We start from the raw sequence: 15,347 nt of genomic DNA, 5'->3' as shown, positions 1-15,347 counted from the left end.
AAGAAGAATTGGGGGTTGAAAAATGTAACCAAACCCTTTATTCTAAAGATCTTCAAATTTAACAATAGTCCGTCTGCATTTGCTATCTTCACATCCAAAAAATAATTCAATACAATTTCACTTCTCATGAGCGGAATTTTTTTTTTTTTTTCAAAATTTTTTTCTACATGAAATAAATTTTCCGATGAATAAATAATAATAAATCTTCTGACGAAATTGTCATTTTTATATTTGTAAAGTAACGGATGGGGTGAAGAGAGATAAATACCGCTTCAACAATTTAAAAAAAAAAAGAAACATATGCATCTGATCGAATCCTCAAAATCTACTTTATTTATTATTTTTTTTTTTTCCACTTTTCAAACAAGAAATAACATATTTTCGGTCTATTAAGGCTTTTTCCATATTCTGGGAGTGTGCAGCTGGCCCTCTCGAACTAACGCACGTGCCCCCTACCTCCCTTTTTTCTTTCAAATATCAGGATAAAACTTTTGTGTACCTTTTTCTCGTTTCATTTTTTTTTTCTATAATTTTTCTCTATTAACAGGAAGACACAAAATCCTGTGTACATGTTTTAACATATAACTTCGTTTCAAATTACAAAAATATCATGAACATCATGATAATGATTTTCATTTTTTCAAAGTATTCTCAAAATTTTGAAATTAATTCTGGATAACTGAATCTTTGATCAGAGTTTTTTTTGATACTATCAATTTTTTTCAGTTTTTTCTCCTGTGTTTTTTTGAGATAATGAATGTCAAAGTTTACACACTAAAATAATTTTTAGCTACTAACAAGAATTTAGCCTGCTGGCATAAGGAACCAATTGATTAGTTATTCTAGCGAGCAAGGATCCAGCTAGTTAGATTCGCATACAAAATATATCGCGTGATAAACAAAAGAGGTTATGTTTACTAAGTGATACAGATTATGTTAATCTGACGAACTGGATAGCTATTCTGGCTATACTATACAGCTCGCTAAATTAAGTAACCAACTGGTTTGTTCTTCTAGCGGGCCAAAACTCTCGTTGCTGCAGATAAAAACATTTTCCGTGCGCGTCTGTTACCAAGATAAAGTTTACAATAAAAAATGTGTGTTGAACAATGCGTATGTGTATATATAAATGATTTTATATGAAACGTCGTGATGTTAATTAGAGTTGGTAACCCATATACATCTCACCAAGAAACTAAAAGGGAAATGAACAATTATTAATGACTGCTGGAGTGGACGTGGGACGCAGCAGAAACAATAATATTTATATATGTATAAACACTTGTATGTATGTATTATGTCGTGTGTCACCTAGGTAGCTACTTAAATACATAGCTACTTAAATTATCCCCTCTTTCTTACTTCAATCATTTGTGACAAATTCCATTCTTCTACTGCACACATATTCAAATACTTTTTAACTTAAGAATAAAAAAAAAAATTCATAGTCAAATGTCGCTTTTTAACGTTTATTCTATGAATACAACGTAGTGAGATAACTTTTTTCTTTACCTATCAATTTTTATTAAACTTCATTTTATGTTTCCATAATTATTTAAAAAAAAACGAAAATATTTTACTTTTGTACTCAGAATGTCTCTTTTTTAGATTCTGGCCATAGAATCTATTGGTTTTTACATGATATTTCTTTTTCTTTTTTTTGACTAGAGACACTTTTTGCCTCTATGTCTTGACCAGTTTTTTTGATTGATTTATTTGAAAATGATGAATATCTCCGAACTCAAAGCCTGGCACAGGCATACTGAACAATCCAGGCTTGACCCGGTTTTGTCCCAATTCCTATTTAGGTGCTGTTTCTTCTAGTCCCACTTAAAAAGCAGGAAAAATTAGGTATGTAAAGTTAGCACATACATTATAGCACAATCGAACCGGACTATATCAGGAATTACGTGCGGATTATGTGCTTTTATTGTGCGGAGTCTGCAATTTTTGTGCGTTTTTTTGTTTTGCTTTTTTTAAAAGTTGTGCTAGCTTACACTGTAAGCCTAATTTTAAGCCTAATTTTATCAAGATCTGATCAGTATATAAAAAGTTGTGCTAGCTTTCATTTGTCAATTTTTAAAAATGTGATAAAAAATAAAAAAAAATTATTTTTTTGAATTTATTTATTCGCACATAAATCACTAATATTTTTTTTATCGTTATTTATAATTCTAAAAATTCGTAAAAATCGTGGCAACACCGCCCTGTTTTTAAAGTTGTCATACTGAATGCGTGACAAAGCGCATGTTAAGGAGGTTATGCACAAATTCATTGCGGGTGTTGCGGGGCGCTTCTGACGTCACAGACAAAACTGAAATCTGGCTACACTGTAAAAGAATAAAGTGAAAAACGCCTGCGCCCCGTATACAATATATGGGATTGCGGGTATGTGTGTGTGTTTGAACATGCCATACGTTGCCACATCTAATTTTTGTAAAGTTTATAATTAATTTCTCATTAATTGACCGATCAACATATGAAAATTTTTCGCGCAATCAATAAAACTCGGTTTCTAGTATATGTGTGATTTTTTTCAAGACTTTTTCATCATTTTTTCTATCCGAAAAAAATGGTTGAAATCTCCATAAGAGCCAATGTTAAATATTATTTTCAATAATTAATTACAAAAAATTTAACCGATCAACATAAGAAAATAATTATACCGTTGTATTCAGAATGAAAAAATCTACTCGTGTAAGAAATTTCAGAACATTCTCATTATATTTTTTAAAAAAAGAGTAATTTCTGCATAACCTCCTTAAACAGAGTGAGAAGATATAGTTGCTTATACTGAACTCCATAAACATATTGCATTTGAATTTACGCGCCTTCCGCCATTTTATCAACGTTGCCAAGTCACAGAGATAATTTATGAAAATGACCAAAAAAACCATTTTTTCATGTTGTTTTTTTAATCGTATAAACAAAATATTTTAGGTCTGAGAATTATTAATTAACTAAAAAATTCGTCTTTTTTTCCTCTACAGACTGATAGTTTTTGGAAATTCTCAAACTTTTAGTTTTATATGAAAGTTTAAGTTGAACTCAAAAAAAAATAAAATCTCCCTATCTCACCGTGTTTAACCTCGAAAAAAATAGCAACTTTAATAATTTATTATAAATAAACAAAGTTACCTAGGACAGAAAAAAAATGATAAATAAATGTATTTTTTTGCATAGAATCGATTTTCATGAATTATATTAGTCTCTGACTATCTTGACTTTACTCGAGTAACACCTTAAGACAAAAATCTTACACTTCCACTTTTTTTCTTTGTTTTTACTGAATTTTTAACTGTGTAGCTTATTATAATTACCAAAAACCACTAGATTTATGTTTATGATGATTTTGTAGAGAAATAAATGTGCTACAAGCATTTCTATAGAAAACTTGTACATAGTGAACCACAACATTTTTAAGTAAACACCATGATATTATGCCAGTAGCCTGGGTTGGTAACAATGGTAATTTGTGAAAAGTAATATTTCGTTAAAAATAATAATCCAATAATCAGTCTGTGTATGGTTTTATTTTGTTAACTTGAATACTTTTAAAACCACAACAAAAGATAAGAAAAAAAAAATTAGCCATCTGTTTTTATAACAATTGTTTATGTATATTTATAATAAATATTAAAATAAATATAATATTTTGTTGCAGGTCGACGGCGACACGTGCGTAGCAATTGTGGTATTGTACCAGGTGGTGTAAATTTTGTGGCTCATAAAAAAAAAGAGAAAAAAAAAATTAATGAATATAATAATGCGGACTGTAATAAAATGATGATTGTTCAGGACAGTACTATAACTGATGATACTATTGATGATGTAAGACATCATTATTTAAGTTATCGATGTAATATTGAGTGTGATGATATTAGAAAAGAATTTATTGATGATGTTGATAATAAAAGAACGATAGAAGAAAGTTATGAAAGAATAAATGGAGCCTGTGATTTATCATCAACAAAAACAACAACAACAAATGAAAGAGATAAATGTCAAAATGATTCTAACGAGACATCAATTAAAACAGCTAAATATTCATATCAACATCATCATGATTCAACAACAAAGTCAAATGAAGTTTCAAGGTTTCGTCGAAGATTTACGATACCTTCTTATTTAGCAACATTACTCGTTATTTCCTACACATTGTTTGGAATCGCAGGTTCGTTGACTTATTTAATTTTTTTTATTCTGACCTATCTCTAGTTTCAAGTTTATTTTTTATATTTTTTTTTTCTTATTCGTACTTTTGGCATGCTTCTTAAAAATATATATATTATTATTATACCAATCGAGAGATCGTTAAATTTCAACAGGTGACAGATACCAGCTAACCCAGAGCAGATGCGACTCTAGTTTTCAGGCACAACAAAATGCAAACGGTCGTCTTGTGTGTATACACTCGACTGCCCTCTTGCACGCACTTTTTTTTACAATTTTTTTATTTTTTTATATTTTGCTTTCTGTCTTGGTTGCTTTTTGAGTAATTCTTCAATGTCTGAATTGGAAGGGAGAGCTTTTGTCATAATTCTAAAGAGCCACATGAGTCTTATTTTCACATTATTATTATTTGTTTATTTATTAATTTATTTCATTGGGTAACGTACACTTCTTGTATTTGTAATGAAGTAGTATTAATTCAATGATTTTATTTTCTACCCTATCAAATTTTTATTTATATTGATAGAGAGTCAGTTTGTTGGATGATGATGATGATGAATTTTTTTCATTTCTCTCTTTGTTTGAACCTTGTGTAAAACTAGAGCAACCCACACTTATTTTGCATGACAAAATGATGGTTATTATAATAAATAACAGGATGATATAATAAATGAACAATTGTTAAATGATTGTAATTGGTTAAAATTTTCTGCACAGACGCGTGCTCGTCGAGGTCGACGCCTAAACCACGACCACCAACACCAACACCACGTCCTAATATTACATTCCACATGTACACATGTCCACATGATTATGCGGAATGGTACTGTCTCAATGGAGCAACATGTTTTACTGTCAAAATACAGGAGTCACTGCTTTACAATTGTTTGTAAGTATTAATTTTTTTTTTTTTATTACAATTTATTTTAAATCTCTGTAGTATTTTTAATTTTCATGTAAAATAATTTTTTATTAAAAATTTAAATATTATTTTAAGTAATAATAAATTTTAAAAATAATAAATCAGTTTACAAGACATTTGATAAATTGTAATTTTTCTTGGATGTTCTTCTTGACGGTAAAATAGTCTTAAATGCTAATTTCAAATGCATCATTTAATGCGCCAATGCGGCAAAATTCTTGTCGTCACGCCACAAGGGGAAAAATTTAGTTATTTTTTTATTTTAATTTTCGTCAAAGTCATCACTTTAAAATAAACATTCATTACAAAATTGACATTCGTTTTAGTTGTTCAGACACAGTATTAAAAGAATAAGAAGACAAGTAAAATGAAATGAAAAAAAATTGTGATAAACAATATATAGACTGTCGATAATATCATACTTTCTTTATTGACGTCATCACCATATTTGATGCGAAACGAAAATTTTAGTTTGGCGGATCGCGACCGACAAAGCAAACACCGTGGGAAACCGAAAGCTCGAACGAGCACGACTCCCTTCTATTATTTATCTCCCTTTTTTTACCAACCAACTACAACAAATGTATTTTTTATATCATTTTTTTGTTTTTATTTTTTGTCGTGGATCATTCGCTCAAAGAAGGATTTTTTGATGTCCAACCTGCGGTAGATCTCGTCATGGTTGATCAATGATTTTTTTTTTTTTTAATTATTTCATAGAAAAAAAAAAAAATACATTATTTAAGGGAGAACGGCCCCTATTGAAGGAAATTATAAACTTCTTTTTTTATTGCGTTTTTGGAAGGTAAAATTATGATGAATCTATTAAAACAAACTTCTAAGTCTCTTACAGAGTTAGTTTAAGAGTTATAATGTTTCTAAAAAAAATAATTTAACATGGCCTCTTATGGAGTAATGAAAAAATGACCCTCCAAAACAATAGTTATTGCAAAAAAAAGTATAGAGCGGAATTATTTTGTATAGTGTTTTTTTGTGAATATGAGTAAATGAAATTATTTAGAACAGATTGACAGTTTTAGTTTTGTCAGTTACTATCTTATTATTTATAAAAAATAGCAATTAAAAAAAAAAAAACGCTAATTTTATCATTTTTTTTTTCTTGTCAACAAAAATATGGCAACTGCGCTTGGATTCGTGTTATAAATTTGATGGTATATTATCGACTGCGTCTCTAAAACGCGTGTCTACTTAGATCAAACGTTGCCAAATCGCTTTTGTTGTGTAGGTGTGAATTTTTTTTTAATTGTGTGGGTAAAAAAAATCAAAAGTTTTCACGTCAGCGACTGGTTTTGGTACAGGCAAAAAATAGAGCTCAGGGACAAAACTTTTGGTTGATATGATACGTACCGTTCTCCCTTAAGGTTGAATGTGAAAATGTGAATTCGTAGATTTTCTTTTTTTTTTCTTTGGCTTATTCTTTTAATGAAATAATTATCTACATTGTCAATTTTTTTTTAATTTTTATTTTGCGGTTTTTCTGAAATATTTACTATATCACAGTTGACAACTTAACACACAAGCTATATAAGCTATTGCGTTACCTCATATTTTTATTAACCACGTTATTATTAAAACGTTAAATTTCTGTCAGTTTATAGTGCTAAAAACGACAAATCTATAGATATAAATTTTTATTTTTTCATGTGTTGCGTTTAATAAATAAATAACTTTGAAATATAAAAATTTTGCGAGAAGCGCGGCACACAGCATGAACAGTGAACACAGGCATGGTCTTAGTGTACGTGTGAACTTTTCTTGCTAGTGTGCACCACGCACACACATACTACTAAAGAACTTGATTTTTTTTATCAGTAACGCCACAAAAAATTTTAGAACACGGGAATAAAAAATAGCGTTATTGATAAAAAAAAAAGCCCTTCAAGGCATAAATATTAATTCGACTTTAGGACTGGAATTCAACCATAATTGCAACTAAAATTTTAATTTTTTTATTTTTGTTTAATATAATCAAAAACTTGGAATACTTAGAAAATATATACTATAAAAAAGATATTTTTTTTACGTTTTTTTCTCAGCACGAAAAATAGCTCGGCGCCGTTCTGCATACGGATTGACATCAATGAGTTCCTAGGTTGTTTTGGCCTCTTTTTCAGAGGGTGTAGATTTTTATTTTATTTTTCAATTCCAATGATTTTTATCCTCTACTTCGACAGGATAATCTTCAAGTTTGGTGGTTAAACACGTTCTTGTTAAATAGACGATCGACATTCCAGGGGAGCTTTGCGGATATTATTGTATATTGTAGTTTTTAACGCGGGCTCAGCTATTATGTATATATCTAAATTCTTTCAAATATGGTGCATATATATATTTTAGAGGCTTGAATAATGAAGGTGCTACAAATAATATTCGATTTATGTTCGAAATTGTACAGTATAGAGGAAAGGAGAACGAAAAACTTCGTTCCACTTATCTCATTTTCTCGGTCTCATTCCTTGACAACGTTGCGGCACGCTTTGATTTTTTTTTTTTTTTTAAATTTGGAATTATTACTTTTTTCTGGAATTTAACACATTTTTTTTTTTTTTTACATTACCAAATTTAATAAAAATTGTCAATTTATCTTTATTTTTACTATAATCATGACATTGATAAAAACTCGTTTTTTTTTTTTAAATTATAATTTTTTATTACTGTTTTTCATTGCAGATGTGCTTCAGGATTCGTAGGACAGCGCTGTGAATTCAAGGATTTAGATGGTTCCTATATGAGTAGGTGTTTTTTGTTTAATCTAAATTATATAGTTAAATAATAATTCGGTTGATTGATTATTTTTTTTTTCTGTGTAGCTTCAAAACGACATGTTATGCTGGAAACTGCCAGTATTGCTGGCGGTGCCACAATCGCAGTATTTCTTGTTGTTATAATATGCGTGTCGGCTTATATACATTGCAAACGTAAACAAAAAGAACTTCAAATGAGGTAATGGCAGAAGAAATATTTTATTTTTGCCTAAAAAAATTCTTATTTTTTTTTAATATAAATAATGTATTTATTTTTTTTAATTTTTACAGTTCTGATGTTGATACAGTTGATGGCCCTGGACGGGATCCAGAACTGAGGCCATTTTGCAAACGCAGCTCCCTTATAGGTTTCAAGGCAAAAAACCAAAACTGTTCGGTAATAGTAATAAATAGATTAATTCAGTTTTTTTAAATAGAACTGTTATATTTTATTCATTTTCTAAAATTACATAATAGTATATATAGTATGTAGTTTTAAAACAGCTCTATTAAATGAAATAATAACCTGGGTAGTTTAATGATTTTAACATGTTATTATTTCTTTATTTACAGCCAGCAATGTGCCTACCCATAGAACAAACTCGTATGTCTGGTTGGATCGACTATTCACAGGTGGAAATGACGAGACTTGCTTCGATAAATGAGGCTAAACGATCCAGTCAATAGTGTCTTATATTAGCAATAAGACAAATAATAATAATGCTTTATCATAATAATACAGCAATAAATATAATTTATCGTTGAAAAATAAAAATCCCTAAATATATTAATATTAACTATCAAGGCCTGTCTGTTTTATCGAAATGAATGATAAAACAAAAAAAAAAAACATTGCCAAGTCTTCTGTTGAGGAGAAAAAGGAGCAAGATATCTATATTTTAATGGGAATAATGGGAAAAAATAATTACAGATTAACGAGAGATTATATTATTTTTCGTTGATTCGCGTCTTCTGATAACTTGTACCTTCCTTCACAAGAATCGGTCGTTAATTTGCTCAATGAGCTCCACGAGTGCCTTCCAAAGTATTGAAGATTAAAAAACGATCACGAATATTTTATTTAAAAAATATTAAAAATGCTTATTATTCCGCTTTATGTCTATTGCGCATACAACTGAATGATTGGAGAAAAAAAAAACAATAATAATCCATTGTCCATATTGAGTAGCAAATTTTTTTTTTGAAGGATCAAAATGTACAGTTACAAATAATCAACTGTCATCTTTTTTTTCAAACACCTTTGTTTCACTAAATTTATCAAAAAACTCTGATCACCCCTCATTAAAATGTATTATTGTAGTTGTTTCGTACTCAAATATTTATAAAATAATTAATATATTAAAATAATTAATATATTACTTTTTTTGTCAAATCAATACACTCTTGACTAAACTCATATATTTATTTCTTTATTTATAGATTATTTATTTATTTATTTATTTGTTTGTTTATTAATTAATTAATTTATTTATTACATATTACAATGAATGAATAAATTTTAAAAAAAATGTTTTTTTTGCTTTGTCCAAGTTTTTTTTTGTTTTGTTCATTTTTTTTGTCTTATTGTGTTGGTCGAAAAAAGATAAAAATAAATAATAAATAAATAAATAAAATAAAAATAAAAGAAAAGTTTACTGAAAATAGATAAGAGAAGAAATGTACGTATGATTAAATTGTCTTTTGTAAAAAGATATAAAAATGTTGAACTAAATAATAGTATTCATAACGTGAAATATAGTAATAGTATAGTAGCTACAAATAAAAACTAATACAAAAGAAGAATCAATAAGAAAAAACTACAAAGAAAAAATAATAAAAAAATTAAGGTTAAAAACATACAACAATTTATTTTGTAGTGTATTTCCACACCCAAATGTTATTTCCTAATTTATCATTATTATTATAATTATTATTATTATTAATTGATTAATAATAATATATCGTCCATCTTCAGTCCATTTTAACAAATGCTATTTAATCCTAAATCAAGGTAAAATAAAAACTGAAAATAAACAAATCCGCAAAATTGTAAGAGTCAAGTACCAGCAGAGGCCTTTGGAAATTTCTAATATACTAGAGAATTAAAAGAAACGTAGAAGAAAAAACAATGAATACCGAAAAAAAAAAAAATTCTTTTATTTTCGAATTTATATAGAATAATTTATTCTGAATAAGAAATTATCAATTATTTTAAATATTTAAAAAATAACTCAATCACTCAACACTATTCACATGCAAGTTGTGTATGCACTACTACAAATTGTGATAGCGAATTCTATCTAGTATTAAAAAAGGACAGATAAAAAGGTTTAGATAAAAATTATGAAAACATTTTAGTCCATCAGACGTGTCATTCGCAATTTATTAAAGAATTTAATAACAACTTAATAATAATAATAATAATAATGATTAAATCAAAATAAATTGATATTTAAAAAATTACCTAAATTTAAATCAATAAAAAACAAAAATAGGATTAATAATTTATTGAACTGTTTTCGATTATAAAAGTAATTTATATTTAAAATTAAGAAATTGATTTTTTGATAATTTGCGATGGCAATTGTATCGACCGATAAACGAGTACCTCGTCCGACAAAAGTTATGCATCTGCAATTGAATGATAATAAAAAAAAAAATGTTGTCCAATAAAACAATGTACCAAAGACACGTTATTGAACTGATTGAAAAAAATAGATTAAATATTAAATAAAATTGGAAAAAATCGAATTAAAGAACAACCTTAAAACAAAAGGTATTTAGTGGGTGGTGCCGTCGAATAAATAAATATAATTATAAAAGTCGTTAACAAAAAAAATACGAAGTTTATTAGAAAATAAAAAATACACGTCGAATTGAAAAAAATGAATGAATGATTTGATAGTCCGCAGCTAGCTAGAAACAATGTTGGAAAAAATATTGCTTTTATTATTTTTGTAAAGTATTTCAAATTTGTCAGTTGTATAGTGAACATGACGAAAAATAATGAAGATTGCAGAAAGTTTTGAAAATAAAAAAAAAGTATTTATAAATAGTACCATGGTATTAATTTAGCATACTTTGTCAATGAAAAGCTTATTAAGCCTGTTGAAATTTTGTTATTATTAATCTTATCATAACAATTATTATTATTATTATTATTATTATTATTATTATTATTATTATTATTATTATTATTATTAAAACAAAAATAGAACAAGCATTAAAAGTTTCATAATTATAATTTTAGTTATAAGGTATTTTATGTTTCTTGTTATTTTTAAAAATTTTAAAAATCAATTCTGATCATATTTTATGTAATAAATATCTCTAGAATATCGCAGCTTGGGATCGCAAGATGACGCTTCTTCGTTCACGCGAGAAATTAGGTGGTGGAAAGTTGAACATCATTCATCATCACAGCATGTCGGAATCATTTTTTCTCATTTTTACACATTTCTAGTACTGAATATAATCTCAATTTAAGTTCTCGAAAATAAAAAATTTACATATTTGTTAAAAGCATACATTTAAAGAAATAATCTCTTAATTTTCGTTTATAAAAAATAAATTAAAAAATTGAAAAGAAAATGAGTTATGAATGTGTGAATAACACTAATAGTGAATCGCTGAATAATTCTAACAAAGTCATTCACAAAAGATGGATTTTTAATTTAAAGAAAATAAAGGATAAACTTAAATCGTTTAGTGGACCGATAGGTCTTCTAATTGCATTGATGATTTATACAGCTGTTGGTGGTTTGGTAAGTCTTGAAAATACTTGCTAAAATAAAAATTATTTTAACTAACTATCAAAAAATATCAAAATGAATGTATATTTTACCTTAATATTCTTGACTAGTTATTCAAGTTACAATACATCAGAATTTGAAACCTTGTGTCTTTCTGGCACTGTTCCAAAAATACAAATTCGATAATGATAATTCAAATATACAATCGAGATATGTACACATTGAATAAAAAGATAAAATATATAGATCATTAAGTAAAAAGATGAAACATCAACGCTGTTCCATCAAATTTATATATCCTGTTATTCACTTCCGTCAGTTCGGTAAAAGGCCACCGTAAACCTCAAACCCTGGACTCTCACAAAAAATGTTACCCAGGCTCATTAAATAGCTTCTCATTTGTAGTTCACAAAATATATGGGTTGAATAAAGGAATGAAAATGACTCATTAAAAAAATCATTATCAAGCAAATATGGCTTCAATGATATTCTTACATTTAAACGGAGGCTCCGTGTCCTGTAAACCTGGCGTACAACTTTAAGATAGATACTTTGTATAAGGGTCAAAAAAAAAGCTCTGAATTTGTGGAAACTTGTAGTTGCACCAATTTTCCGAGATATCCTTTGTTAGTTTTTTTATAAAAACCTTGATAAACAATGGCGTAACTTTTTTATTTATGAACCGAGATACAAACTATGATATAATTTTTTTTTTACTCTATCACTATAAAAATTGCATAACTTTTTGATTTTTAAACTAAAATTCCATCTATGATATATGGGATAGATGTACGGGACCTGGAGAATTTGGATCAAGATACCTTAACTCATCCTGACCAGAATCCTTTCATGATGAATTATTTTAAAAAAGTTATATTTTTGTTAAATGTTTACCTGTTTAGAATAATTATTCATTCAATTTTATTCATCTTTTTTGGTTCAGGTTTCCTGATCCGTTCCCGACTAGGTATCCTTATCCTAGCTTTACGTTCTGGTCAGGTATCATGACTCGATTCAGTTCCGAATCCTAAAATTAAGCGTTACATATGGATCCGTTCCTGGCCAGATTGATTTAACTCTATAGTCTGACTTAAATTTCCACTCGGTTAACTTTTTTTCAAATTACTACAAATTAAAAGTTATCCGATAAGTGTATGTATAATATGAACTTATTTTCAAAGTAAATAAATCTATACTTGTTGAAATGAAAAAAAAAAAAAAAAATTTATTAATCATTAACAACTGAACACAGGTTTTTCAACAATTAGAGCTGCCATCGGAACTGGCCCGATTGGAGCAAATACGAGAAACAATACTAACTCGACGTAATTATCTGATAAATCGAATTCTAAATAACTCGGATTTATCGAGTTTACCAAACATGGTGAGAATAATTTTTATCCATCAAAAAATTTGTATAAAAATTACATATATATTTTTGTTCCTTTGGATATTAGATGAAAGTCGAATTACATTCTTACGAGCTTGCCATACAAGAAGCTGCTCAAGGTGGATTTTTCATGAAATTCATCGATGAAATTGAGTCATCAGATAATAGTAAAAACCTTACTTCAGTTCTTACTGATCGATGGAATATTCTTCAAGCTGTTTTCTTTGCCAGCACTGTTCTTACAACAATCGGTCCAACATATATACTTATTTTTATAATTAACGTTACGTCGTCAATTTTAGAAATGATATTGGCCTATTTTCAGGGTACGGAAACGTTGTACCATCAACGATCCAAGGTCGAATATTTTGCATATTTTTTGCATTTGTTGGAATACCTTTGACTCTGACTGTAATCGCAAATTGGGGAAAATTATTTGCAGATGTTGTTCGTAATTTAACTGTTAAACTACATTCAAAGTTACCATCATTTTTAACATTTTATATACCAGCTGATATAATTAAACGAAGATACTTGGGTATATATTTATGGCTAATTCCACGTGTTTTTTTTTATTCAACAAATAGATTCGTTCAAAATATTATAAGTTATGAAAATGCTAAGCTAATAATGCGCTCAAAAATTTGCGATATTTTAAGGATTCGTTAAATTGATTTCAATCATTTATTGAACATATTATGGTAGAAAAATATTGTTTAAAAAATTTTTCAGTTTTTTTTTTTGGAGACTATAAATAAAAGTAAAACTTTTTGTCTCTATAATTTTTTCGATTAAGTCAATAGTTTTTGAGTAAAAGGCATGCAAAAGCCTATATTTTTTAAAAAATCCTCAAAAATGAAAACTAAAAAAATCATAAGTCCAATTTTTTTGGAAAAAAAAAAAAAGTATTGTTTTTTTTTTGCTAAAGAATAATCAAAAAAATATTTTGGACGAATCTATTTTTTTAATAAAAAAAAACACGTGGAATTAGCCTTATTTACAGTCAAAGACATGTCATTAATCAAAAATAAAATATATTTTCAAATTTAATTTTCAGGTGCATTTGCTGCAATGATATTTCTTTTTCTTTATTTATCATTGGGAGCAGCATTGTTCATGATTTGGGAAAAAGATTGGAGTTTTTTTGATGGTTTTTATTTTTGTTTTGTTACAATGACAACTATTGGCTTTGGTGATCTCATACCAAGTGTGTATAAATAATTTAAACATTTTTATTTAAAAATCAATCAAATCTTTGATTTATTTTTATAACTGTTTTAGAAAAGCCAAAGTATATGCTTCTTTGTACTCTTTATATACTGGTAGGCTTAGCTCTGACAAGTACAATAATTGAACTTATTCGAAGGCAGTACGCTGAATCTTGGCAACAATTGCAGGTCTTAAGTGGACTTTTAGGAGAAACTTTAAAAAAATTAAGTGAACAAGCTGGTGCTAAAAATGTTTGTAGTAGATCAACAACATCGGAATTAAAAAAAATTTTTACTATTATTTCATTAGCGAAATTACGAACAGCTACAAGCAGCAAATACTCTGACGAAATAATAACTCAGAAACAAGAGTGGGAAGATGTTGAAGCATTTTTTCGTGATTTTAAAGATAATAAAAATTTGTATTTTGGTAATTTTAAAAAACCAATATTAAAAGTTATAATCTATGAATCTAGTGTCTGAATAAAATGTATTTTCAATTTATTTTACAAGATAAATTTTTTTTACATTTCTTCTTGTACGTTATTATTTGAAATTTCTCGCATGTAGTTATCTCGCAATTAGTTCCTATATAGACGATACGGATCTATTATATATTATGAATGTTTGTTCTTCTTATTTTAAGCCAAAAAGCAAAATAAATTAAAAAACTAAATTAATAAGTCTTTCCTGTGAAAGGAAACAAAATACAAATGTATATAACACAATGTACCACATAATAATTAAAATGAATAATAAAAAAACGTTAAATAAATAAATACGTATTTATGAGAAATTTGACCAACTATAATAATAAAAAGAAAAATATAGTCAAGTGCTCGATGCACCCTAAGTGTTCCGTAGGATTTTTTTTTCTTTTTAATTTTTTTTTAACGTTCGATTTTTTTTTATTTTTATTTTAAAATAAATGACTGTTTTTTCTTTGTTTATTTTTTTTTCTAATGTTGTTCATTTCTGTTGTCAAGCAAGATTTGAAGAGCAACAAAAAATCGATAGTGCCTCGTGTCAAGTATGAGAAAAAAAAATATTTAAAAAAAAATGAAAGTGCAAAAACACCGAACCTATTATATACACCGAATAGAGGTAACCTCTGTATACACAGAGAGAAATTTTAAC

The 15,347-nt window shown here is 27.6% G+C and overlaps 2 protein-coding genes across 2 annotated transcripts in view; both read left to right on the top strand.

The window, feature by feature from the left end:
- Window positions 1-10,913, top strand: part of LOC122854985 — a 38,384-nt gene extending 27,471 nt beyond the window's left edge. Inside the window, exons 2-7 of the mRNA XM_044156055.1 lie at window positions 3,665-4,174; window positions 4,891-5,062; window positions 7,787-7,848; window positions 7,927-8,059; window positions 8,152-8,257; window positions 8,434-10,913. Coding sequence (XP_044011990.1) covers window positions 3,665-4,174; window positions 4,891-5,062; window positions 7,787-7,848; window positions 7,927-8,059; window positions 8,152-8,257; window positions 8,434-8,547 — 1,097 coding nt within the window. The 3' untranslated portion in view covers window positions 8,548-10,913. The remainder of the gene's footprint in view (window positions 1-3,664; window positions 4,175-4,890; window positions 5,063-7,786; window positions 7,849-7,926; window positions 8,060-8,151; window positions 8,258-8,433) is intronic.
- Window positions 10,914-11,088: 175 nt separating this feature from the next.
- Window positions 11,089-14,997, top strand: LOC122854982 (TWiK family of potassium channels protein 7). Its single transcript, XM_044156050.1, has 6 exons — window positions 11,089-11,624; window positions 12,865-12,996; window positions 13,070-13,253; window positions 13,328-13,540; window positions 14,060-14,209; window positions 14,284-14,997. Exons 1-6 carry the CDS (start codon window positions 11,451-11,453, stop codon window positions 14,691-14,693), a joined length of 1,263 nt encoding a protein of 420 aa, XP_044011985.1. The 5' UTR covers window positions 11,089-11,450; the 3' UTR covers window positions 14,694-14,997.
- The last annotated feature ends 350 nt before the right edge of the window (window positions 14,998-15,347 follow it).

The sequence above is a fragment of the Aphidius gifuensis genome, linkage group LG4 (genome assembly GCF_014905175.1).
Source record: "Aphidius gifuensis isolate YNYX2018 linkage group LG4, ASM1490517v1, whole genome shotgun sequence".
Lineage (NCBI taxonomy): Eukaryota > Metazoa > Arthropoda > Insecta > Hymenoptera > Braconidae > Aphidius > Aphidius gifuensis.
Note: the sequence above shows the minus strand (reverse complement) of the source record. Positions and strands in the feature narration are given on the sequence as shown.

What these genes read in the sequence shown, in the direction of transcription:
- LOC122854982 (XM_044156050.1), top strand. Translation starts at nt 11,451, where the DNA reads ATGAGTTATGAATGTGTGAATAACACTAATAGTGAATCGCTGAATAAT. An exon ending in CACTGTTCTTACAACAATCG is followed by an intron (nt 13,254 to 13,327) that starts GTCCAACATATA and finishes GCCTATTTTCAG; the next exon opens with GGTACGGAAACGTTGTACCA. An exon ending in CTTTGGTGATCTCATACCAA is followed by an intron (nt 14,210 to 14,283) that starts GTGTGTATAAAT and finishes TAACTGTTTTAG; the next exon opens with AAAAGCCAAAGTATATGCTT.